Consider the following 27485-nt stretch of genomic DNA (forward strand, 5'->3'; position numbering starts at 1 on the left):
CGCGATCCAGCAATTGTCATAGAGATCAGTGGTGACAAGGGACCGATGACCCAATGTTGCCGGATTTAGCTTCCTTTGTAGGTACTCTGTAGTCTAGAACATTTCGAACATGAACGAGCGATACGTTACAAGATGAGAACGTTATAGCAGAGACGAAAAAGATAAAATGAGAAATTTGGCTGGTGGGTCCCTAGCCGCGTGCCTTCCCGTGGGAGATGCGCGCGATGCCAACTCGGTCGTGAATATGTCAATAGAAATCACTTGAGTAAACGTAGCCCTCGAGAGCTGTTCTGAGCTTCCCTAGCTGCAAGTCAGATGCCGCTCATAAAGTACAGAATTATTTAATCCCAGTTTTACGTGCAATGACTGTTATTCAGTGTACGGAATAGTACTTTTTTTCTATCGAAGCGACGAGAGATTTGAGGAAGCCATTTGCCGAAAACCGGTGTATTTTTCGCGTCTCCGACGAGCCGGTTTCGTGACAGTTGCATGTCTCGTTAACCGCGGCGTCTATGTCTGGCCGGCATGTGACGTCATATTGCATACTTATTTTCACGCAGTGATGCAGAAGCCACGTGCTCAGCAAGCAATGGCCACCAGAATGGCCGCTGATGTGACGTCAATGCAAGCCATGTTTAGTCTCTACCGCGATAACGAAACCGTAGGTGTCTCTTCTTTGTGCTGCTTCAATGGACCCTTTTCAAAAGTCAGTCTACCTACCACTTGCAGAGCCGAACTCGACGCACTAATGGCGGCGCTACGCAGCTTCAGCAACCTTAGAGGAGCGAGCGTCTTTGGAAGCATAACACAGAGAAGCTGAGAATCCATTCTAACATGTTGGTCCTTGTAAGTCGCCTTTGATTCACAAAATCGGGAGTGTTTGAAGGTAGACAATCTTGATATTCTATCACCGTCATTAGTGCGGATAAATTGGAGCTATTGAGACTGCCACGAAATGGCTCTGATGTTGGAAAAAGGTCAATTGCCGGTGTGCAAAAGCTGTCTTTAACAACATAATAAATTCAACTTCCTGTGTGCGTCATTTGACGTATTGTGTTCATTATCTCGCAATTTGTGTATTATGTTAAAGGGCGCTTAACCTTTTCACCTTTTAAAAATGTTCGTGACAAAGGCATTCTTATATTTCCAAGTATAAATTTCTCTCCTTAACCCACGTTTTTATGACGGAAAATGTATTCGGCTACACTCATTATTTTCATCGTTGCTACTGCTCACGCCGGTGATGTATTGATTCTATTTATGTAGACGCTTCCGCATGGGGTTTTTGTAAGTAATGTAAAATCGAATTTTACGTTTCTCCTAGGCTTAAGCCTACGAGCTTTTGGGCAGGATAAACAGTTATCATGGAAATTCCGCACACATTATTGCAGACGAGAAATAATTTGTATTACGGCATGCACCATGCCCCCGAAAGGTGTAGGGTTTAAATAGGCTTGGGTAGACATACTCCAGTGATTGTACTCATAGATTCCTTCATAGTCGCTGACAAATATGACGCGCAGCGTGTGGGTTAATATTATAATCTTAATTCTTACGTCGTGATGGCTTTTTCCGTGTTCTTATCCTCTAATACCGCGATCCTACTGGATGAGAATCAATAATGAGATGCTCGTTAGTCAGCACGCCCTTCACCTAGGTTGTCATTGATTGTAGGAGCGGCTTCATAAAAACAATATGCCGCTATATCTCCTGATAACACGGGTTGATTCGGATACTTTAATAAGTTGCTATCCTATCGGGTGTATCAAGTACCTGCCAGACTCTAAATCGACCGCAAAATTCGGTTTCTTAAACCATCGCGCTACGATTTTGTGCTGCGTTTCCCACAGGCGGCACATATGTTCCTATAAAATTTGCAAAGAGTGAACTTACCTGAGGCAAAAAAGTAAAGAAAGCAATAGTCATAATTCCTGTGGAAACCCAGCGAAGCCACCGTTCTTCATTCAATAGGGTGCCCTGTTGTTTGAAAACTGGTGACTTCGCTACGTTTCCATAGGAATTAAGCCTTTTTTTTACATTTTTCTCAGGTAAGTTCGCTGTTTGCAAGGTTTATAGAAGAAATACACCACCTGTGGGCAAAACCGCAGAATATCGTAGCGCGATAGTTTAAGAAAACGAATTTTGCGGTCGATTTAAAGTGTTTGGCGGCTACTTGATACACCCGGTACTACATCCCAATGTTTTCAAAAACACAAGCAAAATAAAACTGCGACTAGGTTAACGCAAACCTAGTGATTATATGTTTTTATATCTGTGGACATAGAAGTTGCCAACGTAATTCTTGTACTCTTAACCAAATATAGAAATTATTTTTTTATATAGATTTGTCAAAATAACTTAGATTAAGCAGCGTTCTTAAGAACCGCTGGCTCCAAGGAATGAATTGAAGCCAGCAGTACGTAAGCTGCTTTCCTCGTTCTAAAAAGTAGTCCGTCTATTTCCGCACTTCGACGTCATATAAGTTCCATGCCGTCGGCCCATATCCTGGCGGTGTCGCAGCGGTGGTGGTACGAGCCAAAGGTAGGACCTTTCCATCGCAATTTCGGCAGGAAATTCTAACACCAAGCGCAATGATTGCGACGACCGAAAATATGACGCTTTGGCTCCTGTGATGTCGTTTGCGAACACTTCGGGATTACTTTAAAGGTATGGATGCGATAGGATCCTGAAAGCAACAGTCACAGACGAGTTCTGTAGGCATCGTACTCCACAGTTCAGCCAACGAAAAGGCGTCACGAATAGGTAGAAAGAGACACCGAGGTCATCGTACCGGAAGCAGTTGTTCGCGTATTCAACGTCTGACGTACGTCAGGTCTACGTAAAGACCGAGCATTTGGTTCCTCCTATTACACCTACAAAAAACGAGAGGATGAAAATGTGGCTTATTAATCCGGAACGCCAATAGCATTGTGCGTGCACGGAATGCACAATCACGAAATATTTGTGTTCACCCGAGAAGATTACTATTCGCGCTTTTCTTAGCTTCTGTTTGTTCATATTACGTGTACAATCGGAGTTACCAAAAGTATGTGACCGTCCCAAAACGATGTTAGATTCATCATGGTGCCGTACAATTAGAGCGCTGACGAGCGAAAAGTTTGATAGATATCCAAAAGGTTTTCGCAAGAACAAGAACGAAGGCTTGCTACAAACTACTAAGATTATGACCATTATTAATAAAATCTTGGCAACAACGTAATCTAGATTCTTCAGTTTCTTAGTTTTATCAGCTATGGCACTCTAATAGCATTTTGAAGTCTAGCGAAGTAGCATATCTTCTCATGAGCTGCAGACTAGGAAATCGATATGAATGAATAAATAGTGTTAAGAAAACACGATAGAAAGATGCCCCTCCCCCCGCACACCCCCCCCCCCCTCCTTCCGCCTCCCACGATTTTCCCAGTTTGTTCCGTTCGAACTATTCACATGAGTTTAGGCTTGCTTCCCGTGGTTTGCTTTTATTGTATTACGTTTCCAACGCCTTGTCATTGCAGAAAGGCTTTCTTAATTTTGTTCAGTTAATTGTCCTTTGTTTGTGAAAGGGAACTTTACTGGGATATCTAGGTACGATTTTTTTTTATAAGCAAAACACCGTGACTTGTGACCACCCTTTAGTTTCTTGCTCTGTACCGAGAAGTTTGTTGTGAGTATGGAACGGTCGGATAACAGGAGCGGTTACGTTCCAGGTGTCGTGTATCCGGTTTTGATTGAAAACAGAAGCGGCAACTCAAGAGGCGCTGTTCAACTTTCTAAAGACTACGTCATAGACTTGGAAGAACCCAGTGTTTTAGGGGACAGTCTGTATTTTACCGAGGCTAGGTATGGAGAGCTGAATCACGAATTGGTAAGGAAAGATTACCTTTCACAAGAAAGCATGCTTCCGCCTCATTGTTTGAAATTCACTTAATTTAATTAGAAAATAAACATTCCACCTGTTTAATCGCTCAGAAGTTATTTGATGTGTCCGCTAGTGCCTTTGGAGGTTTTCGTACATTTCAAAATGCCGTTCAAGCAGAATTGTCTCCGCTCTTAATAACGCGAATAACGCACATTTGTTTAAATGACGTGCCGACTCCCACGATTTCTTTTTTGCATTCTTTGAGAAAGTTTCACTTCCTCGAAAATTTATGCAACCATTCACCCCGATATTTGTTTTGCGTCTTTTTGAAATTCATTGAAAGTAATCATTTACTGAGTTTTTATAAAATGCCATGGTTTGCAAAAAAAGTATGAGCAATTCCACTTTAAAAAGGTGGATGACCAGCGAAGTTGTTTAGCAGACGACACAGACGTGTCAAAGCATTTTGAACAAAGGTACGACAAGATTTATTGTCTTGATTGGTGGTCATCGTGACGAGCCGGAGGAAAAAAGACACCCGCGGGGGGAGCGCCAATCCGGGAGAGCGGAAGGAAAGGAAACTAGGTTCGCAAGCGCTTGGGGCGACTACAAGGAGAGGGCGGTGCGAGAGTAGAAATAACCGACGGGGGTCGCACAACGCCAAATCTATCAGAAACCTTTATTATCTACGTGAGAGTCAACTTATCTTGAAAACGGAGCCTATTGATAACTAATCTACTGAATATGCATATCGAAGTGATGAGGCATAATCTTTTGCATAAAATGAAGCGATTCTGCACCATATTTGGGAACTGAGTTTTTCTTGACGGACACAAAAAATACACAAAATCCTAGCCAGAAATAGCTTCGCTATAAAAATAACCGTTTAGCATTTGAGCTGCCAATATTATGAGTTTCACTTCGCCGTTATAATAATCAAAATATGTTCTTTTCAGATGAATACTACAGACATACGAAATAGTGTTTATGAAAATGCGGAACACAAAGCTTCGTTTACAATTACTGAAATAGATGCGGGAATTGAAATGGTATGTACAAATACTTTTAAAGCATATATTAGGATAGGAACCATAAATATGATTATAAAAACTGTACAGGAGGTTATGCAATCGTTATTTATAAATCTTGTATTTGTTGACTACATAGATTTTCGCGGACATTTTATAAACCTGTAGTGCTTTTTTAAGTTTCGTTAAAATGAATGTGTATTAAGCATATTGGAAGTTCACATCGCCACAGCGTATAAAGAACATTATTTATGAGAACTTTAAAATAAATATTAAGAATAAGTTCTTCATAAATTGCTTTCTAACCAATTGAATTTCTAATGAGGATGAAATGTTTGGTTAGCTATCCACAAATGGGTCTGCAACAGGCAATGCTTGCAATATTCAGAAATTTTTCCCTTTTGTAACAGGAAGGATACCTAAACTTTACACATCGAATTGAGCCATTGCGAATACTTGACAAATCCGGCCGAATCCCTCACAAAATATTTCAGCTCCCTACCCCTGGGGAGGCAATCCACTTGGAAAGTAAGTGGCAGAATCAATCGCTACACTAGATATTTATTGAAAATTCGACGTTTAAAGGCTAGGCTTCCGGAAGCGAAAATGCTTAGAAATTTTAAACGTACGACCGAATTCCTTCCTTCAGCGTTCGCTTCACGTGCAGTGTCAATTCTTGTATGCTCTCAGGTATTTGCCATTTATTCTCTCGATGAATTAATTCACCTCCCGTTTTTTCTCTCTCAACACATTCTGTCTAAAGCGTTGCGAAATGACCGAATTAATTGATTATCATTGAAAAATGAAAAGGAGAAGTGCTTGCAAAGGCGACGGCCACTCAGTATTTCATTATTTTTTTACTTGCATCATATCAACGGCCCCTGTATAAGTGATCTGAGTATGTAATCCGATGTTCAGAGTAGTCAGAGTATCAGAGCATGTATGATCTCAAATCTTACCAATAATTAGCACTTTCTGAGTGAACGGAAGAGGTCTGTGGTTTGGCAATCATAAAAAAATTTCTTACATACAGATACTGAAAAGATCACACCTTAAGTGCGTACGATGTTGCCTGTTCTGTTTTTCCTAAATAATTTAATTGGTAGAGTCAGGAGTTCCGAGAAAATATTTTTCTTCAAACGATATTTAGGACGCAAAATATAGGGACAATTAGAACGTCCCGTATATCATTTTGCTTAATTATACTTGCTTTTGAGGTAACACATGCAAAAATATCACTTCGTCCTCCTTTTTTTCAAACAAAAAGAGTTATCTACTTTATTTCGGCATGGTTCAGTTTTGAGGTGATGGTATTTTGATAAACACATATGCACTGATATCGGATATTTTAAGAATTTGAGAAAATTACCTTGAAGATATCTTAACGACTAAAAACCGCAAAAACGGGACAGCAAAAAAGAAAAATACAAACAAAAACTAATTGACTGCAAAACACGAACTGTTCCTTTTAAGTTTGCTGAAGAAGAATGCCTTTAAAAAGATATAACCTTTGAATTTGATTACATTTCACATTCAGTATCACTATGATGTTTACAGTTCCCGTTGAAGAACGTTCCGATGAAAGTCTACCGTCGAAAAGTAAGCCTATTTTGTTTGTAAAATATTTAAAATGTCTCAGCAGTCCTCTCAACCAATTATATTAACACTAGGGAGCAGGCTGCGATTCCAGTTACACGCGCGGTATACATACTGGCCATTTTATAACTATGATCCAATTTTCTGTACACAGTAGAAACCCTAACTTTTCTGCTTTTCGTTTTTGGCCTGTAATATTTCGGTAAACGTCAGCACGGGCTGTCCGAGTAACTGCAATTCGAGACCGCACTTTGATGATATAATGAACTTGAAAACTTTCAATTGGAGGGACTGTTTCACTATCTTGCACAGAAATCAGGGTCAACTTATGTGGCATCGTGAATATTTAAAAAAAAATTATTTCACAGTTCATTCTAAACTTGCGAAGCACTGAGGACATGCCATGATTTGAAACCTTCTAGATGACACTGCAGAGCCACCCACCGTGTGGCGACCTGAAATGTACGTCATGATTGACAGTGTAATACACAAGTCCCTCAATGAAAGCAAATATCTACAGGCTCGATACATCATAAGGCTAATGAACATCGTGCGTATAATTTACATTGGTTCTTTGTTCAGAAATAATATAGTAATTCTAGTTTCCATTCACAAAAAAAAAAGGTGCTTATGGAGGCTTTCATGCTCCGATTGCTGACACCCGTTCGAATCCCTTATTTCTTCCACGAAGGTGAATGCAATCTTCAAGACGGTTCGCAAGCCCCGAATAAACCTCCAGCTTGTTGGAATATTCCGGTTTCAGGTGCGTATTCATTGTCCAAACCCCACACTTTGGTATCGTTAAATTTGAAAGTCTTGTTATTGCCGTCAAGAGTGCAACACAATTGTAAATTCAAAAGTTTTTGAAGAAAACACTTTTTTTTTTAAATAAAGTCCACTTTGTTATTTGAAACCGTTTGGATCAGATTGCGCTTTGCCAAGGGGACTCGAGTGAGCGGAATACAATAATTATTTGTTGAACTATAAATTATTGCATGCCTATGATTTAAATCAGATTCATTTGCGTTATACCAGATTAATTAATTTTACTTTAGTATAACTATAGACTAGTGCATTTGATCACTAGATGTGTTTTTGATCATGAGATCCATCCAACCACTGAAAATAATCCGGAAGAAATAATTACTGTATATTTAAAGTACGGTTTAAGTGACTTTTTTTTAGTAAAATTTGACATTGTGGAACAAAAAAAAGAGCTTAATATTGTGTGGCTGCGATTAGCTTAGACGACTGGTTTATGCTTGATTTCAGTGCGTTATGAGATTTTTTTTATTTTGTTAATTGATTCCTTGATGTAAAAAGAAAACAATGAATATACAATGCATTGCATGATAGAAAGTTTGTAAATTATACAATTATATTGGGATTATTTTTGTGGAAATGTTTTTATTCAAATTATTGTAGTGAAACAGGTGTGATTTGAAGCGAAATCATGATAGAAATCACGATTTAAACCGTCCCGACTTTTATTCTCCACCATCCTGTTAACGCTCATGTTTTCTGGGTTGCAAGAATATTGTATTGGTCAGCTTAATACAATGTTCTGTTTTTGACATGATATTGCTGCAGAGCAGGTTTACACAATTGTACCGGATGCAAAAATATGTTCAGTATTGTGATTTATATAATTGGTAAATAATGTAAATAATATTAGTTAATAAAGAAACTACCACACGTTTAGGAATTTGTATCAAATGACAATGGCAGTAAAATAGATAAAAATATCCTCAAGTGATTAACCCTTTTAAGTTACACAACTTTTTTCCTGAATTCGTGTGTAGGTCACGAGTCACAAAAGTCACGGGACGTCGTTTCTTCTTCTAAATTTAGCGGAGAAACTGAATTGCTGTTGAGGTCAAATTTCGTTTAGGTCACGTGACCAAGTCACATGACATCAATTTTTCTGCCATATTTAGCGGAGAAACAATATTTCCTTATAGGTCAGGCGACATAAAGTCATGTGACGTAATTTCTCCGTCAATTCAGAGGGGAAATAGCAGAGGTCGAGCAAAAGTCGAGACTCGGAATTCAGTTCTTCTATTTTCTGAGATGCATCGTGGGCGCTGCAGCAGTTTTGTAGACGTTACCGAAAAAAAAAAAAAAAACGAAATACGTTACTCATTACAGCAGTTTATATCAAGGCCATACCATTCATAGCTGTCGCCTATCTTTTGTGTTCTCTACAGCATATACGTAACACTGCATTAGCAACTAATACTTTTCCCCATGGCATGGAAATTCCAAGAGTTGCTGTCTTGCGCAAAGCCCAGGTTCTTTTGACAACATTAATAGATATAGGACAATATCTGCACTTCCCTTATTTTTAAAAGTATTAGAACATCCGATAAAAAAACCCTAAGGAAATTTTTGAATGATAGAGATGTCTTCGTAATGCAGCAATACGGTTTTCGACAAAAAAAGTCAACAGAAATGGCGCTATTTAGTAAAAAAGAAAAATTAATCAACATTTTGAAAATCAACTATTTACTACTGGAATATTTTTAGACTATAGAAAAGCGTTTGATCTTATTAGATGTGATCTATTGTTTTAAAAACTACCGGTTTTTAGAATTCGAGGTGTTGCTTTAGATTTGGTACGTAGTTACTTATCTTGGCGGTTACAATATTCGTGTTTGAATGGATACCGGTCAAAGCCAGAACAAATTTCGCATAGGGTTCCATATGGGTTTAGTTGAGGTCCTCTGATTTTTTTAATTATTTATATTAATGATATTGGTACCTATCCCAAACAGTCCTGAAATATTTTTGTATGCCGACGATACAAGCTTTTTTCTTTGCTGGACCATTTTTACGTCATCTAGATGTTACTGCTAACACGTGGCTCAACCTGTTATCGGACTGGCTGGACTCTAACAAACTTCAGTTAAATGTTACGAAAACAAAATAAAAAATGTGTAAGCCACGAGTTAAACCTGACGATTGTGAAATTTTCCTAAAATCCCATGACTCTGTGATAGAGCGCGTAAACGTTTATAAATTGTTAGGAGAAATTTAAGCCTGGACACCTTATATAAATAAAATGAATGCAAGCATCTTGATATATATTGGTATTTTATACAAAATTAGATTTCTGGTTCCATGCTGGTTAAAACGTCAGTTGTACTATACTTTAGTTACTTTCATCCCCATTACTGTTTATTCGTTTGGGGTTCAACAACTACAAAAAAATATTGAGAGGTTTCTTTCGCAAAAACAAAAGCTATACTTTTTACAGGAAACCTTGAGCATACTGACCACATGGCACCATTCTTTTAGAGCGCAGATCTTAGGCGTCCGTTTGTGGCTTGAGCGGCGTCGGCGTCGCGGTCGGCGTAACCGTCAGGACACATGACCTGACGGTTATGTCCCGTGACCTCCATGATTTCACGTGACCCCGTTGACATCACGTGACCTCCGTGAGGTCACGTGACACAGGGGACGTCACGTAACCTTCGTTAGGTAATGTGACACCGGTGACGTCACGTGACCTCTGTGAGGTAACGTGACCTCCGTGAAGTAACGTGACCCTCGTGAGCTCAGGTGACCCCATGAAGTCACGTGATCCCCGTGAGGTCACGTGACTCGAGTAAGTTCACGTGGCCCCGGCGACTTCACGTCACCCTTGTGAGGTAACATGACCCCCTTGACGTCACGAGCGTCACGTGACCTCACGGTTACGCCGATGGCGTCCGCGTCGCTTTTGCCATCGGCGTAACGGTGAGAAGTAGCAGGCAGGATGAGGAGGTGAGGAGGATGAAGGTCGATGCGCTTCCCTCAGTACCCTTCTCTCCTCCTCCTCGAGAGCTGCGCTCTAAGTCGGTTTTACAGGGAGTTGTACACCCTAAACAATTCCGTGAGTCTACTTTCCCGCTACAACCACTCGGAGATCCAATCAGCGCAACTTACGGAGGCAGCTCAGCGAATGTTGATAGCGAAACATATGTTTAGACCAAAAAACGCAGTCTCAGTTGAGATTAAGAAATGCAAGCCTGACGTTTTGAATTGATTAATGTCGCAACTCAGACTGCGTTTTTTCGTCTAAAATTATGTTTCGGTATCGTCATTCGCTGAGCTGCCTCGGCAAGTTGCGGTAATTGGCTCTCCGAGTGTTGCGCGGGAAAGTAGACGTACGGGCTTTTCTTAGAGTGTAAGCGGCTTTCATATTTTAAACACAGTTTACTTACCACTCAAAATAATTAGTACCCCTCCCGTTTCTTTCTTGACGCACTTCTTCCTAGGAATACACAATCCAATCTTCGACACCGCTCCTATAGAATAACTTGGTCTTGGACGAACTATGGACATTTACCAATTAACATACTTGATACCTGATTTCCTAAATAAACATCCAGGCGTTAGGAAACAAAAACTCAGATTGTGGAACAAAACACAGCTTTAAAATTAGTCTACAGCGGGACCTTCTCTCATGTCATGTTGAGCTAATACATCTAGATTATACTTTCATTGTGTATGAGTTGTATTAAGTGTCTTATTTATTTCCAAATTATTAAGTGCACTAACGATTGTACAAGCTCCGCACAAAACATGCTGTGTTGATTTTTGCTGATGTGCATTTGTATCTTCTTGTAATCTTTAATGATTATTGTTTTTGTTTTCGCCTGCTGAGCATTGTAAACGGGTGATAGGCTCACGTCAGGCATAGCTAATCGGCCTTTTGTTTTGTTGCCATAGGCCTAGTGTCTACATAAATCCAATTCAATTCAATTACTTGCAAATAAAAGGAACGCGTTGCAGTTACCGATATAAAGTAACGCAGGTTATGTTGGCGTTACTTTTTTAGATATGAAAGGATATGTTTTGATGTTTTCACGTTACAGGTATACTTAATCGCCATATTTCTAGAAACATTATGTCTATGCAGACACTGAACATAATTACATATCTTTTTTATGGCTTCACCCAAATACTCACAAAAGAAGCAAAGAAAAACGCAAAAAAATCACTTAGCTTCGCGCCTTGAAGCACGGAAAAAAAATTCCGTAATTTTCTTTTAAGTTTTAGTAAGTATAAGTAACCAGTAACGTAAATCCGTCACCCGTTACTCGAAGTGCATAACGTAAGTACATAACCCGTTACTCTTTTGAAGAACAGTAACGAGTACGTTACGCGTTACTGATAAAAAGTAACGCGTTACCGGTAACGTCGTTACTTGTAACGCGTTACCCCAACACTGGCGCTGAGTCATAAAACGCTGAACCGTCTTTTTGTCAAAGCAGGGAACTCTATATCCCCCTCGAACTCAAAAAGAAAACGTTGCACTCCGAAATACCCAATCAACCCAATCAACAGTGAGACAACAGTCAGGGCGATGTCCGGGTTTGTATAAAGGAAACGAAGAGAAGAAAAGCGCCTTTACCTTGAAGGTTAGATATGTCACAAACAGCGGCAGAAAGCAAACGGAATGGTTTCGTCTCGTTGACGGTACAATTCATCAGGATGCGCTGCTTCAATTTTGACTGAAGAGGACCACGTGAAAAGCAGATCCCGTAAGTTGCCATAGTCGATTTGTGTTTGACGGTCTCTTTATGCATGATAGAAACCACTGATATTTGTTTCGTTTCTTACTTACTGTTACTAGCGCCACCAGGAACATGCTTAAGGGCCGTTAACATGCCATTGCACATTTACGCTCATTTTACTTAAAGGAGTCCATAACCATGCGACAGACGAGCCGAGGCTTGTGGGGGACCAGCTGCACTTGGCGCTGAAAACATCAGCAGCACCCAACCAAAATACGCCGATGCCAACTTTGTTTAAGGATTAACTTCTCCAAACCTACCCTGCAGTTTCTTTCCAAATTATTCTATCTACCACGCCTACAAAGTGTCATGCAAAGTTTGCTAAACGAAAACACTAAATTTATCTTAGGTGCCAGATGAAGAAGCAGCAGATGTCCCCAGATTGCCAGCCTGAAGGATTCGATGTAAGGAGAAAGGAGCTGAGCGCAGCTACCAGTTCCTTCATCAGCCGACACTCAGCAAGACAACGACGCCCACAAAAAGACAAAAATAGCAGAGCCCTTCATCATCGACGACAGCAGAGACCCTCGTCTTGAACAGTTACCTTCGCAACACGAGATGGCATGCAAGGGCTGTCGTCCGTTAAAATTATTTTTTGGGACGGGACTGTTTTTTTTATCTTACATGTGTGACCAACTCGTAGCTGTGCATGTTTTACCTGACGGAGTGCCCAGCGCAGCCGTTTCCTTTTGTTGTCGGGTCGGTTCACTACAAATTTACGCCCGGGCGTTTGAAGGGCTATATTTACATTCACATCTGCTGGGATTCCTTTCTTAACCCCTGAATGTTTCATGGCTCATATTGAGCAAGCGCTTTTTGGTGGTCTGCGCGTCGTGTTTCACCAAGCTGCTCATCGCGGGTGCCACTTTCATTCCTGCAAAAATAGTTTGGGCTTCCGTTCAAGGGGCTTGGTTCCAAAGCGCATATTCAAGAAACGGCTAGCTAGTTTTTCATTCTTAACCTCGTGGTGCTTTCCTTTGTTTCGCCTTCTGACATCCTTCGCCCTTGTGCGTTTCTGCGTCGGGGCGTATATTGCTTGATATTCCGGAGCTTATTGGATTACTTGATTACTTTGACGCGACTTGGATGAGGGCATTTTTCAACTAGAGCGGTGAAACCGTCACGGAAACAGGAGATCCAGGACCAACAACCATTTAGAGGCATGGCACCAAAAAATTAAAGCCATGTCGCGAAGATCGCACCCGAACCCCTTCGCGTTCATTGATTTAATCGAGAGAGACGAGGCCCAAACAAGAGTCATCTTGCTTCATGTTGGGAACGGGGGAGCTGTACGTGCGCGAGGCCGGAAGTGGGCTAAAAAAGTAAGAAAACTGGCGGAGATTGAAGTACATTGTCACAGTGGCGTCATTTCGCTTTTTTTTTTTCATTTCTGAACAATGCTCAAGCTTCTTTTGAAGTATAGGCATTCCTGAGAGCTTTAGCCGGAGAAGTAAGTGTGTGAAAAAAGTTGCAGTCGATTCGTTGTACCAGTGTGTTATGTGTAAGAAATAAAACAAAGATACGTTTGCTGCAAGCAGATGAAATCTTTCTAATCGAATGCAGAAAAATGGTTTCGAAAAAGCCTGAAAGGAAGGAGGGGAGGGGAAGGGGGGTGCTAGTGCGTGTCTGTGGACATATCTTATATCGGATGGTATGTTGGGGCCCCGAACAAGGTAAGAAAGGACCGTCAGTCTGTGTTGCGAAGAAGGGTTCCTATGGTTCGGTGAGGGTAACAGAGAGACCACTTATCTCAGCGATGACCTTGCACTATTTTAATGTCGCGATTACATAACACCATGTAAATGAATAAGAAAAACGAAGACATATGTCTCAAGGGAAATTGGGTATTTATCTGTCTAAATCAAAGGTATGAAATCGCTTCCGTTTGCGCAGTCAAAGCCGTCGGTTTTATTTCGAAGTTAGCAGCTTTGGTTTTCTATTTCAATTTTTTAAAATATTAATTTTGTCGTGACAGATGACGCTGTCAAAACAAAACTAGCTCCTTTCTAATTCGTTTTCGTAGAGGTGCGTATGTTTCATTTAGCTTATTTTCCTTAGTAGACTCATTGCTAATTATCTTACAATTTTATAAAGAATTAGTTCTAGAAACATCATTGCATCTAGAAAGTACTAATTATCGATGATAACCAAGCACCATTTTTAACAGCGGTCTAATTTGTGATTGGAAAAGTAATAAAATGTAAATATTTTCGTTTAATTCTTTATGTTTACAGACGAAAGAAGATGAGTATTTTGTTGTGGAGGAAGATAATATTGTCTCAGCGTTTGAGTCAGTAAAAGCCTTTGGACAATTCACCGCAAACACCACGTTCGCAAGGCTTGCCGATTTCTACCTGATGCTCTTTGGGTAAGCAAGATCACGTAATTCTTGAGGTCCAGTTGTGCGATTGAGGCAGATATAACATATCCTAGTTCCTTATGGCGACTCAATGCTCACAATAAATAACACACTGCTTAGATAAAATCTTTGACTTCCTTAACCTCCCAAAACACAGATTAGCTTTTATTTCAACTCAAAAGCAGTCCTAGAATTTTTTTTGACAGAAACGAGTACAGTTAGCTTTCAACTTTTTTTGCCTAAACAAGTGGCCACATGATCTCCTTCTACCGATTCTAGGCAGGCAAGTGGCAAATCCTTGGCCGCGGCCGGAGGGGTATTACCACAGGGTGATTCCAGAAGAGGCCAGGCTTTTTGAATCGACCGCAAAGTTCGGTTTCTTAACCTATCGCGCCACAATTTTGTGGAGCGTTGCCCAGAAATGGCGCATTTTTTTTTTTGTAAGATTATAACGAGCGAAATTTCCTGAGTAAAATGTAAAGAAAGAAAATGGTTTAGCTCCATGGAAACGCAGCGAAGCCAGCGCTCTTCAAAGAACACGGCGCCGTTTCGGACCGGAGACAAGAGATGCCGCAAGCGGTCGCGACGCCAACTGCCGCCAACGGACGAGCATACGACACCGTTAGCAGAAAAGGAACTGTAGTTCCTTGTTCTTACCGCGCCTGTTTTTGTTTCTGCGACTGTCGCCGCCTGCAAAACGCGCGCCGCTTTTGAGTCGAAAAGGTCGTCTGCTAAAGACGCCGGCTCTCGGCGCCGTATGCTCGTTTGTTGGCGGCGTTCGTTGCGCCATCTATTGTCTCCCATGCGAAACGGCGCCGCGTTGTTTGAAGACCGGTGGTGTCGCTAAGTTTCCATAGGAGCTAAGCCTTTTTGTTTCTTTACTTTTTCCTCATGTAAATTCGCTCTTTGCATATTTTACAAAAACAAAATGCACCATTTCTGGGTAACGCTGCGAAAAGTCATAGCGCGATAGGTTAAGGAACCGAATTTTGCGGTCTATTTAAAGAGCCTGGCCTCTCCTTGAATCATCCTGTAAAATTGGGCAATTCAGTGCACCGCAGTGATTAGATGCAAACTACTACTGAAATGTTCGTGTAGCTGTTCATTCTCACGAGCCTAACTCGAGTAATTACGCAGAGCTAATGTGGAATACTCGAGCCGTTCTCGACACTTTACCCCATGTGATGTGAACCCCGTAACTACGTTGTTAATTTTTACGAAGCAGAATTATATTTTACCAATACAGGGAACCTCCTGAGCTAATAGTGTTTCCTGCGAGTACAGTGGGATACATCGAAACGGTTCCAAAATGAATATGAAATGAAAACGAAACCATTTAGATTTTGTATTTAAAAAGATAATCCCCTTAAAGATGAACGCACTTGATGCAAGGTTTTCCAGCTTTTCTATTCACTTTTGGAACGGAATTGCTTCGAGACCCTCAAATACGCAATTGAATTCCTCTGTTACCTTTTCATATGATCGAAATATCTTTCTAACCAAGACATATTGAGTTTCGGAAATAAATAAAGTTTGAGGTAATTCAAAGTTCCATCCTGTTATGTTTTTTTTTTTCTAATCGGAGCAAATACTGAAGGCAGATGATTTGCTACGCATTAAGAACCCTTACAAAAATATGTATGGACGTCCTATGTCCATACTTTTGCCGTTCTATTACCTCTTTGTTCATCCTATGGATTCCTGTAGACAGTTCTTAGACCGTCTATGTACCATTGGTTTGCCACAGAATGGACACAAAAACGCTATAGAGATCTTCGCGAAAGAAAAAGTTTTTTATTCCTTCTTATTTCCGTTCTATGGTCCCGGTGAGTCTATGGTCATCCTATTTCCTCTCTATGGTGTGAGCTATATATTGGGGCATTAACAAAGTGATGCCGGGTAGACGTTTTCTTTAGGTGTAGGGAGGTGTCCAAGTTAAAGAGTTGTTAATTAAGTTCCGGGTATCAATATGTTACATTGATGTCTAGAGGCATATTCAACCTCAGGGTATACTGAGATGGAAGTGTTTAGTATGTGACGGAATAATGTTTGTACTTTCTCAGTGGGAGGTAGGTATATGTGGGTCGCTGCGGCCCCCGTAGATATTCGCAACTTTCACAACCCATAGGGGGCGCACTGGTGCCTATCAAAATTGCGGTCATCTGGATGATCGTCATTGCAAAGCGGTATACTAGGCTGGGTCTGCGCGCGACGCGTAAGTAATTGTAGTTTTGCTATATATGCGCAGTATCAGAGACTTACTTTATGTTTTTTTTTCACGTCAGGAAAGTGTAGGCAAGCCATTTTATTATGATGCCAATCATCCGGGAACTAAAGAGTGCGATTCTCACACCGCGGTACCACCATCGCTTAAAGTGGCTTCTCTATGGACCCCGTAGGGACTCCCTGCAGACCCTGTATGGCTTCTCTGCAGACACCATAAGGAGCCCGTGTAGACCCTGTATGACTTCCCTGCGGACCCTGTATGGCTCCCCTGTGAACCCCTTACGTACTCCCTATAGACCTTGTGTGGCTTCTTTGCAGACCCCTAAGGACCCTACTCTCATTAAAATGACTTTTACAGAGCACGTTTTTGCGTAAAAACAACTGGGGAAAAGCTCTTTTTGTAGAACCCTTTATTGGAGATCAGTACAAACTGACAAGAGCGTGATGTTTGCATACACTTTTAGCTTACAGGGTTTTGCGGCAAATGAATATTTTTTTTACAGCCATGCCTCACCGGCGTCTTCAGGTAGCGCGTCCCGACTTGGGTGCGTCCTAACTTCGGTGGCAATTCGCGGCGTGTCCGCCTGGGAGACGGGGTTGGCATCCCTGAAACCCCTCTTCTACCGTATATGTTTCGGCGCCAAAGTGGCCGATTAAAGCCAAAGCAGAACAGTCACATGCTGTCAAATATCGATAGTCCCAAACCAACACACGCAGTCCTGCAGTTATCCGAGTAGCTGCTGCGGGTGGAATGGTGGCGTTGCGATCGCAATTAGTTTGGTTTTCGAGTACAGATCGGTGCCGCTTTTTCAGAGCAAGCTCTTTATCAGTTTCCCAACTGACTTGCTCTAGAAACGTTGGTCGGTGCGGACCCCATAGCAGACCCCCTGCAGACTGAGTGGCTTCTCTGCAGACCCTGTAGCGACTCCCTGTAGAGCTTGTATGGCTTTTCTGCAGACCCTATGAGGACCCTGTGTAGACCCTGTATGGCTTCCCTGTGGACTCCCTAGGGACTCCTTGTAGACTTCGTATGGGTTTTCTACAGGCACCCTATAGACACCGTAAAGACCCTGTGTAGACACCCTATAGAGTCCTTATGGACTCTATATGGCGCCTTGCCATAGAGAGGGTATAGGATGACCACACATCATCCATAGAATAGGACGTCTATAGAACGTCCGTTGGCCAATATTCTATAGGGCAGCCATACGACGACTTCACGGAGGCAACAGAGGTCGTGGTCCACCTATAGATGCCTTTTGTCCTCCCTATAAACGCTGGTCTATAGAACGTCCTAGAAGTGTCCATACATAATTTTGTAAGGGAAAAGGCGACACCCATCTTGCGGAAAGCTCTCTGTTTTTGAATTCGATTCATTACGCAAAATATTATCTACTGGGTTACGAGAGATACCCACGGCTTCCTCTATTCTACGCATTTTATTCAGCGACATGCAAAACATTTCGTGTAGACTGCGTGATGTGCTGACCGTTTCACTGTGTAGCGAATCTGATTCTTCGCTGAATGTATGCCACACTGCTGGAGCTTCGAAACCCCCAAAACTCACAGTTGAAAACGATATATATATATATATATATATATATATATATATATATATATATATATATATATTATGAGCACGGGGCCTTTGATTTTATTTTTGATTAAAATGCACAAGGTTGTATGACTTGAACGCTTGGCAAAACTAGAGTATTACATAAATCGATTTGAAATTTGCATTCAATTCATTCGAAATTGTTGGATTCCAAAAAGTTTCACTTTATCCTTGTACAAGACAACGTAAAAGCAACGCACAGACGAATGGCATAAGAAACCCAGAACGAGTGCTAGTACAACGAACACTTATCAAAAAACAGACAAGAAAAAAGCCGACCCGATCATATACAACATTCCCAGATTCTCAAATTTAGCGTAGGGAATTTTTTAAGCCGGCAGTATTTTGCTAGGTGAAAAACACCCGAGGAGCAGTTTATTTAACCTCCAAACCGTGACCTACAAATCTCTGATTTGTTTTTCTTATGTCATCCGTATCATTCGTACTACTGGCAGATAATTGTTCCACCCACGTTATGCAAACACCATCTAGATTACGGGTTCAAAGCAATAGTACATTTTCCTGTTTTCTTAGAAAAAGACATCTTTATTCTTATTTCGGCATAGTTCAGTTATTCGGAGGTGGTATCTAGTTACACACATATGCGCTTATATGTGTCTAACCGGATATGTGCTCAAGAGAGAACACATATGCGCTGATATCTCTCTCGTCTTTGCCTTTTTCTTTCTCTGCGCTGTATTTACCTTACATAGTGATAAACGAACTCGCCTGCATCGCCACTTTTGCTACCCTCGTGCTTCGGTCCGACTCGTGCCAGCAAGCTTAAGTAAAAAGCATTTCAATCCAAAATTGTAACATGCCCTCTTTTTTATGTGCCCGTCAAATTGACTTTACGGCAAGGCGACAAGAGACGTGTATAAAAAGTTTCGTTGCCCCTCAAAACGAGGGGTAGAGGTGCATGATTTTGGCTAACCCAAGTAGCACAACTCGCCGGTTTGGGACTGGGGCGGTACCGGTCTGCCGGTAAGATCCTACTGGGGCGACGCTGGAAACGCACCGCGGGGCGACAACGGGCCAGTGAGATTGCCAGTCACTGGCCAGTGACTGGGACGCCCGGCACTGGGCGTCCCAGCGAGTTCCCAGGATGCTGCCAGCACAAATCCCCAGCGTAGTACCAGTAACGCGGTAAGATACCAGCAAGACCCCAGGCTAGCGGCCTCAAGCCATACAGTCCCCGGGCTTGTTTTTTCCCAGCGAGTTCCCGGGCTGCTGCCAGCACAAATCCCCAGCGTAGTACCAGTAACGCGGTAAGATACCAGCAAGACCCCAGGCTAGCGGCCTCAAGCCATACAGTTCCCGCGATGCTGCCAGCACAAATCCCCAGCGTAGTACCAGTAACGCGGCAAGATACCAGCAAGACCCCAGGCTAGCGGCCTCAATCCATACAGTTCCCCGGCTTGTTTTGTCCCAGCGAGTTCCCGGGCTGCTGCCAGCACAAATCCCCAGTGCACTACCAGCAGTACCGCAAGATACCAGCAAGACCCCAGGCTAGCGGGCTAAAATCGTACAGTTCCCGGTCTTGTCATACAGCCTAACATGTGGTTTTGTGTGCAATTTACACCTGAATAGAAATGATGTAGTTCATAAGAAGAATAATTTTAACAACAAATGAGTGTAAACAATTATGTTGCACTGTACATGAAAGTAAATTTCTGGCATAGGTATACACCTTATTGGTAAAGCGGCTGCCACAGCCATCTGTCGCTCATACACATGATAGCAAATAAAACATACAAAATTGTTACCGTAATTGTTTATTGTCAGCTCCAGTGAAGCTACAGCTTGGCTGGTCATCATGGGCTTGTCGCTAGAGGAGTGCGCTGGATGAAAGAGGCTGCATGTCACGGGCCTAGGAAATGTTCTTCACACTTTTCATGCAGCTTGTGATGCAAGTCGACCATGCACCCAGGAAAAGGAGTCTTTCATTAGAGCACCTGCAAAGAGAATCAACAGCACAGTAAAATGACAGGGCAAATCAATACCAGCTGCACATGATAATCCAGAAATTCCAAACTGGGCAAGCGCTTAAAAGGTTAAAACAGCGCAAAGGACGACGGACAGGGTAAAGGACAAGGACAGAGCGCTGACTCGAAACCAAATTTTCATTGAACTCAACGGCGCAATATATACACACTATTGAGAACAAAAAAAAAAAGAAAATCAGCCCGAAAAACACCCAAAACAAAAGCACAAAAACTAAGTAAGTATCACCTCTAAAAAGATAAACCAAGCTAATCAAGTGGCCAGAAAACCAGAGGCATGAGACAAGAAGCCCATGTGAAAGAAAAACTTTTTGTAACCAATGCGTTAATTGTCTTCATTTCATTTTCAATCTGGAAACTATATCAAAACAAAAATACTTTGATTGCCCTAAGGGACACCTGTTACAACACACTGGATAACCAAGCGGCAAAAATGGCCCAGTTATCTCATAATCAAGGTTAGCTATTTGCATGAAGAAGGCCCACTTCAAAGAAAGGCTCGTGGAAATCATCTACTTTAATTCAAAAGGGCATGTCGAGAGACGGGCAAACTCGCCGGAGTAGTTGGCATGTAGTTTAACATTGCCGTTCGTCCCGATAGGTGCGAGAGATCCAGCATTTTTAGGTAAATATAGCGATTCATTAGTCTTACTGAGACAATGACTAATCATATCCTTGACATATTCGCGACCCTAGCAAAACGGACAGCACCAAGCGGGAAAACCGGGAACCAGCCAGAACAGGTCGCTCTGCGCCTCTCCACGTCTCTGGCGGCTTTCGCGGACACGTGTTGTCGTCGCGGTGGCAAACAATGTTATTTGATGAAGGTCTGAATATAGACGCTTTCAGGCAGCTGTGCATGGGCACCGCCATAACTGACCTTCAGTTTTTATTCCCTCTTATTTCGTTCGCTTCCCTTCATCATTACCACAGCAGGACAGGTCATTGCCATTTTAGGTGTTACTGTGTCCTCCTCCCCAGCATAGGCCTTTGTGGAGACCCATCAACGCCCGCTTCAGTGGCTCGGCATCTCGGTAAGACAAGAGAAGGTCGGCAATGGCAGCTAAATTTGGCGCGCGCTGAAAGCGTCTATTTCTCAAGTTTGCCTGAGTGTTCATCAGTGTGATGAAGCCTCAGTAAATTGTTTTTTTCTATCACGTGTTTGAAAGCCTGTTTACTCCACAACACACAATCGCGTGCTTTCAATTTCTTGGATGGGGAGGAATCAAGGAAAAACATTTTGATTTCTTCTCTGTCTCGGATGACATTCAAAGTGACGACTACTCGGTAACTGATAAGTGGTATGTAAAACAGACGAGGTGTTTCACTGGAGGGAACCCCAATGCTGCAGTCAAGTGAATGGGAAGGTTCAATAGCTGCTTTTCTTGAATTTGGCTGTGTTTGATTAGCGTCAAGATTGAGCCACCCACGCTGGTCGGTGCCTTGGCTATTCATCTTGGCAGCTTTTCACCGAAAAAGCCTCTGGACCACACCGAAAAAGTTGGGCTGATTTCGCATCTACTTGATTCTCGAAAACCTCCTCGCTGCATACGATTAATGAGGGATATTGTCTGCTTTCAAAAAATGGGGGACGCGTCTCGCAAAGTTAGAAGCTGTCAAGACATTATGATCTATTGCGCCTCCAATATTTATAATATACCCTCGTTGAAGCCAGCAGCAATATTCGTCTACATTCCTCAGGTTGTCCGGCCACAAAAGATACTCTCTTTCTCCATTCAAAATTTGAAGTCAAGTTTAATGCAGAGGGGTTCTGCGCGAATCTCCGATGAAGACTCTCTTCAAATTTGTCCGCAATCATCTCCGTGCTGCCGGCTAGAACCATATGGCTGAGTTTAGGTAGTATCTCTCCGTCTGTCAAATATACTTTGATTCAGCAGTTCACCTAATAGCTTGTCAAGTAAGCTCATATTTCAGCCCAAATAATATACTAATATCCCTTTAGTGGGACATGGTACGTAATATAATGCATAACCCGCACATTCGTCAAAATGACTTCGATTGTCACTAAAACCTGAGTTGAAATACGAGTATCAGCTGCTCAGTGGGGCTCAAGAAGCTCAAGCTTGGCTCAAGAAGCGCTTGCTTAATTTTCGTAATTTTCCTGCAGCCTGTGTTGCTGATCGATCAGTCGACTGGAGCTGTTTCTTAATACGCACAAAAGCTCGATTTCGCCGACAGATAAGTCGTATGGTCGAGTGATGCGAGTTAGTTGAAAATTACTGTCGGTGGAACAATTCTGTAGTCATCGCTGCTTTCCTTACCTGATCAAAACTGATTAGAGTCTATTACCGTCTCTCCGGAGCCCATAGTTTCGGTAATGAACGAAACCTCCGAAACAAAAGTTTGACATGAAGAGAACAAAAAGCACCGGGAAAACAAAACTATGCTCTGCAAGTTTATCTGCACCGGCTACACTTAACCGTTGCAGTTGAAATACCTATAAAATAGGGCATTAAACAAAAGAAAATCTGTTAAATTGAATGCGCTACCCGTTCAGGCGGCCCGGCCGAGCCGACGCGACCTGTTCCCAGCCGCCATGTTTGTTTGGTGGTGGCGCCCCCTATAGATCGTTGGAGTCGCGAATACAGCTCATTTTTGTACACATACTAATGAGATTGGGTAGACACATGTACACATATAATATACTGCAGAGTATGGCCCCTGTGTTCCCACATAATGGCAACCTGACTAAAACTCATCTGCAGACTTCACCAAATAAAAAATAGCGACTTACCCAGAAACTAGTATATATTATTAGCGTCTACCATAAACTCACATTGAGTGTTTACCATCAACATGCCCCATAGCCCTTGAAAACGCCCGCAAGCCTCACTTACTTTAAGCATATAACATCATATGACAAGAAACATTCCCTCGTGATCATCATTAATATCTACAGGTGCGAACAGTTCAGGCAAATCAATAGAAAGATAACAAATCAGTAGTGAGGTGGTGTACAGTGGCTGGTAGGTGCAGGTTAATATGTATGGGACATCTATTTTCTGAGTAATATTGCTTATCTGGTCAATTTTCTTCACAGACCCCTCACATACTGAGACAAGGTTCTCAATACAGTGAAAAACAGGAAGGAGGAGTGAGTTCCAGATTTAGCTTTGCACAAGCTATATGGCAACTGACTTCATCCTCTTAGAATTTATTGGAGTGGATCTGGGTATGATTATGTCTAGCCCAACAATACTGCTAGGAGCACCTTCAAAACCTTCAGAAAGGGGTAGAGGAAGTTTGAATCATAATTTCCGTATTGCGATGAGAGCTGCTCATACTGAGAATTGATGTGAGCCAATGTCGGCCATCCTTCTGCCTGAAATATCTATGAGTCAGCCACCCCCTATCAGAAAAAGTTTTAGCTGAGCGCTTTTTACGGGCCGCTCCGCTCAGCCACTGAGCAGGAAAGTAACCAGGCACGCACGTAACGCTCAGTCGGCAGAGGTCATCGGGGTGCAGGAGTTGTCTGCTCCATCGGCATCTGCGCTCCGACTGGTCGTTGCTGACTGAGCATTGTGAGCATGCAGGTGCTTTCCTTTTGAGTGGAGCGGGTCGTAACAATGCTCAGATAAAACTATCTAATGTCTATGTCGCAGCCTCAACAGCCAAACGAGCAGTCTTCTTCCTCGCTTGCACAATAGACCAAAATTGCACTGCATACTGCTTTAGAGGCTTGTTGGAATGTTTCACACTTACTCTCTGCAGACAGCTAGGACTGTCGGTAAGCGAGGAAAAAAAAAAGTGTGAACACATATCATGCACGCCAAAAGAAAACATCAACGGAACTACACGAGACTGCATTAAAGTTGCCAATTGGGCGCGTTTTACACCGCACAGCCACTGTGTGTGCACAAGTAAACTAGCTCTACATATACCGCTCAGCACACCACAGCTAGGCTGAATCACATAAGTGTCACACTTGCCGAGCTTGAAGTACAGTCGTGATCTCTAAGAATGTGAACAAGCGATCGTCGACTGCTCAGTACTGGGAGCATCATGCACCAGCGGACTTGCTCTCCTTTTAAAATGCCTTGCGAACCAAGCATGGTAAGTCATCTGATAAGGAGAGAACGTCACCACAGACAGCACTGAGCAGTTGATAATCGCCTGCTTACCTTCATATGTATCAAGTCTCTACCTGGACGAAGTAGGCAGTATGTGTGCAGCAGAAACGGCTGTACTGAAATCTCAAAAGGATGAAAGATCAGAACAGGCTTGGTAAGCTTTCACGTTGCAAGTATGCCCATGCGAATTTCACTTTCTAAAACATAAACACGCATTTCAAATTGTCATCCAGGACAAGCTGCTATTACACAGCTGTATATATAAGGCAGCTTACCATCAACAACCTTTGCAGACTGCCATGGACCTGATCCTCGGGTCGGCTGGTGATGCAGGAACGAATTGGCCTAGTCGATGCTAGCTTCCGTTCGGCAAGGGCTGCACTGAGTATAAAAGTGAAAAAAGTGTTGTAGATAATGTGAAACAAACAAAAGCAATCCTAGCATCCACAATTCGCTAGAGGCACTGAAAACAAAAATCAGAGGTTGGGTCAATTATGTTAATGCAATATACTTCGGACACATACCATGACTGCAGGTAAGATATTTGCTGCCTTCAATCTAGATCTGCTTGAAAATTTACAAGCCAAATAACAAATATTTTATAAGCTGAAATATATTTTGATGGAACTACAAAATCTGAAGACTATCTCTGCAAATATGGTGCTATCTAGTACACCAGGGATGAGTAGAATTGGATTACAGCATCCCCCTTACAAAGATTGAAGCAAAACAAGTATAGAGTCTGCCGTGCCACTACAGTAAAACCTCGTTAATTTGGATCTCATGGGACCGGCAAAAATGTCTGAATTATCCGAAGGTCGAAATATCGAAAGAACAAAGAAAGCTGCGCGAAAACGTTTCCTTTATTTAGAGAAGAAATCTGTTATTACCGCCTGCTTTCTGGACGACACTTGGGCGGAGACGGCAACTTTCCTTAGCGCGGTCGAGTGCTCCACCGCACTCGCACTGTCGGAGCTACGCATCCCGTGCGCTGACAATGTAGTACAGCAAGGCCTCTTCTAGTTTCGGGTGCACCACCTTCCAAGGCCGCTTTCTTTTCTTGTTGAACTTCTCGCTCTCGAAAGCCTGTAGGATATCGGCCACAACTTTTACGTATGTAGCCAAAGTGCTTCTCTTGACATCGCAACCTTCCATCACTTGTCGAGAGATGCCGCCCTCCAAGGCCCTCAGTATTTCCACTTTCGTCGCTAAATTCTTAGCCTAGTACAGCTGCAACGGAAAACTAGTAGCAAAACTGACCAGTAATCGGAGCGGCGAAATCGCGACAGCCGGCGCTATTTTCCCCAAACGCCGATAGCGAGAGTGCCAGTCACGTTGCATTTTTCAATGCAGGGGTGGCCGGCGAAAAATTGAGGGATAGGATAGTTGTTAAAATGGCGGGCTTTAGGATCCCCGCGTTGAGGCATAAAACGTGACTGTCACTCTTGCTATTGGCACGCTTGGGAACAATAGCCCCGCGTGTCGCGATTTTGCCATTCCGGTCGTCGGTCACTTGTGCTACCCTTTTTCCGTTGCAGCAATGCTTCTGCTGCTTCCATGCCAGGAGAGTAACGCGCTGAAGCACGGCGATCCAGAGCAAAACTGGTGCGAAACACGGAGAACCGAAAGAGCGAAGAACCATGGGAAAACCGGAAAAACCACGTGCACACTTCGGATGGATAGCGGTCATACCCTTTGGAACAGACGGTAGCTAGCACCACCTGCCGAATTTGTCCGAATTAACCATAGTGCGCCGCGTTCCCTCCGAATTAATGAGCGTTTGCTGCCATTGACTAATACATATGTTTGACGGGACCGGATCGACAGTTCAAATTATCCGAATTAGCGGGGGTTGAATTAACGAGGTTTTACTGTACAACAGAAACGACTCTACTGTGACCTCGTGGAGATCAGAGTTCGGAACAGGCATGAAGGATTTGGCACGAGAAATATGCCAATGTCATTATTCATTTTTGCAACATTAAAATTACTCTGAAAGTGCGACCAGCTGCAGGGTGTATTCACGCAAATCTTGCGAGTGCTGAATTGTAGGCACAGTGCCCTGGTTGTGTTCATGTGCGATATATGACCAAATACCATAGAGACCAATACTGCAAACCTCTCCGAAAACCAATGGGTGCGGTGGCGAACGGCGTGAGTGGCGCTGTTCACCTCTCTTGCCGTCCATTTGTGTTTGCGTGTTGCCACTTCCAATGGGAAGGCTGCAGCCATTATTGGGAACATTAAACAAACAAATAAAAATACAAACACAACACACACAGCAATACTGGCAGCAAGTTGAGACGCACTTCTGTTGTAAACTCAGCATTCCGCTTACGAATGGGATGCGCAATTCCCCTAGAGTGTTTCATTCCACGTGAGTGGCATCGGAATTGCTAAAGGCCAGTCCATAAACACAGTCTGCGTTAAAAACAATCCTATCAGCAATAAGTTGCTATTATATTGCTCAATATATAGAGCACCTTACCATGAACAGCCTTGGCAGTCTTCCATCAAGCCTGGCCTTCCGCAGAGGAAGCTGTCATTCTGTGTCGCCTCAGGACACTCACATCAGGATGGTGAAAGTGAATGCCAACTTCTACTTGGTAAGGACTGCAGCAAGTATAAAGATGAAAACACAGATTAGAATATACGATAAAAAATATCATGGACCAACTTGAAAAAAGTGCACAAAAAGACAAGGACAAAAGGACAGGAACACAGAGGACGCAGACTGGTGCACACTCACAACTTGATCTATAGGTGACATTCACTTGACGTCACTCGCTAGGTTCGCTGGCATCGCCCACCACGGTCGCCATCTTCGAGGTCTCTTGCTATCGCGAATGCCATCTGGCTGGACCTTTTGAGCGTGGTTTAGCAGTATTTTACAACTTTAAATGGTCTTTTTGATCGAAACTAGGGGTTATTCTTATACTTTGGTGCTTTTGAAGCGCCGTGGGAGTATTTTTTGTGTGTTTTAGTTCGTTTTTGTCGCTATCGGACTCGTTTACCGCGGCCGCGTTGCTCCCTCGGCTCCATGACGCGCTCCGTGTCGCCCGTCGTGCCGACGGTGGTAGCTCTTGCAAGAACTTTGGTGCTTTTGTAGCACGGTGTGATTACTCTTTGTTTTGTTTTGCTAGTTTC

At 42.6% G+C, this 27485-nt stretch overlaps 1 protein-coding gene across 1 annotated transcript in view; it reads left to right on the forward strand.

The window, feature by feature from the left end:
• Nucleotides 1-1131: 1131 nt before the first annotated feature.
• The window catches only part of LOC120841418 (venom metalloproteinase antarease-like TtrivMP_A), a 45745-nt gene continuing 19391 nt past the window's right edge, over nt 1132-27485 (forward strand). Inside the window, exons 1-8 of the mRNA XM_040212308.2 lie at nt 1132-1240; nt 3708-3865; nt 4816-4908; nt 5298-5415; nt 6445-6486; nt 6906-7033; nt 7175-7246; nt 14279-14412. Coding sequence (XP_040068242.1) covers nt 1192-1240; nt 3708-3865; nt 4816-4908; nt 5298-5415; nt 6445-6486; nt 6906-7033; nt 7175-7246; nt 14279-14412 — 794 coding nt within the window. The 5' untranslated portion in view covers nt 1132-1191. The remainder of the gene's footprint in view (nt 1241-3707; nt 3866-4815; nt 4909-5297; nt 5416-6444; nt 6487-6905; nt 7034-7174; nt 7247-14278; nt 14413-27485) is intronic.

The sequence above is a fragment of the Ixodes scapularis genome, unplaced genomic scaffold (genome assembly GCF_016920785.2).
Source record: "Ixodes scapularis isolate PalLabHiFi unplaced genomic scaffold, ASM1692078v2 PGA_scaffold6__148_contigs__length_123643588, whole genome shotgun sequence".
Lineage (NCBI taxonomy): Eukaryota > Metazoa > Arthropoda > Arachnida > Ixodida > Ixodidae > Ixodes > Ixodes scapularis.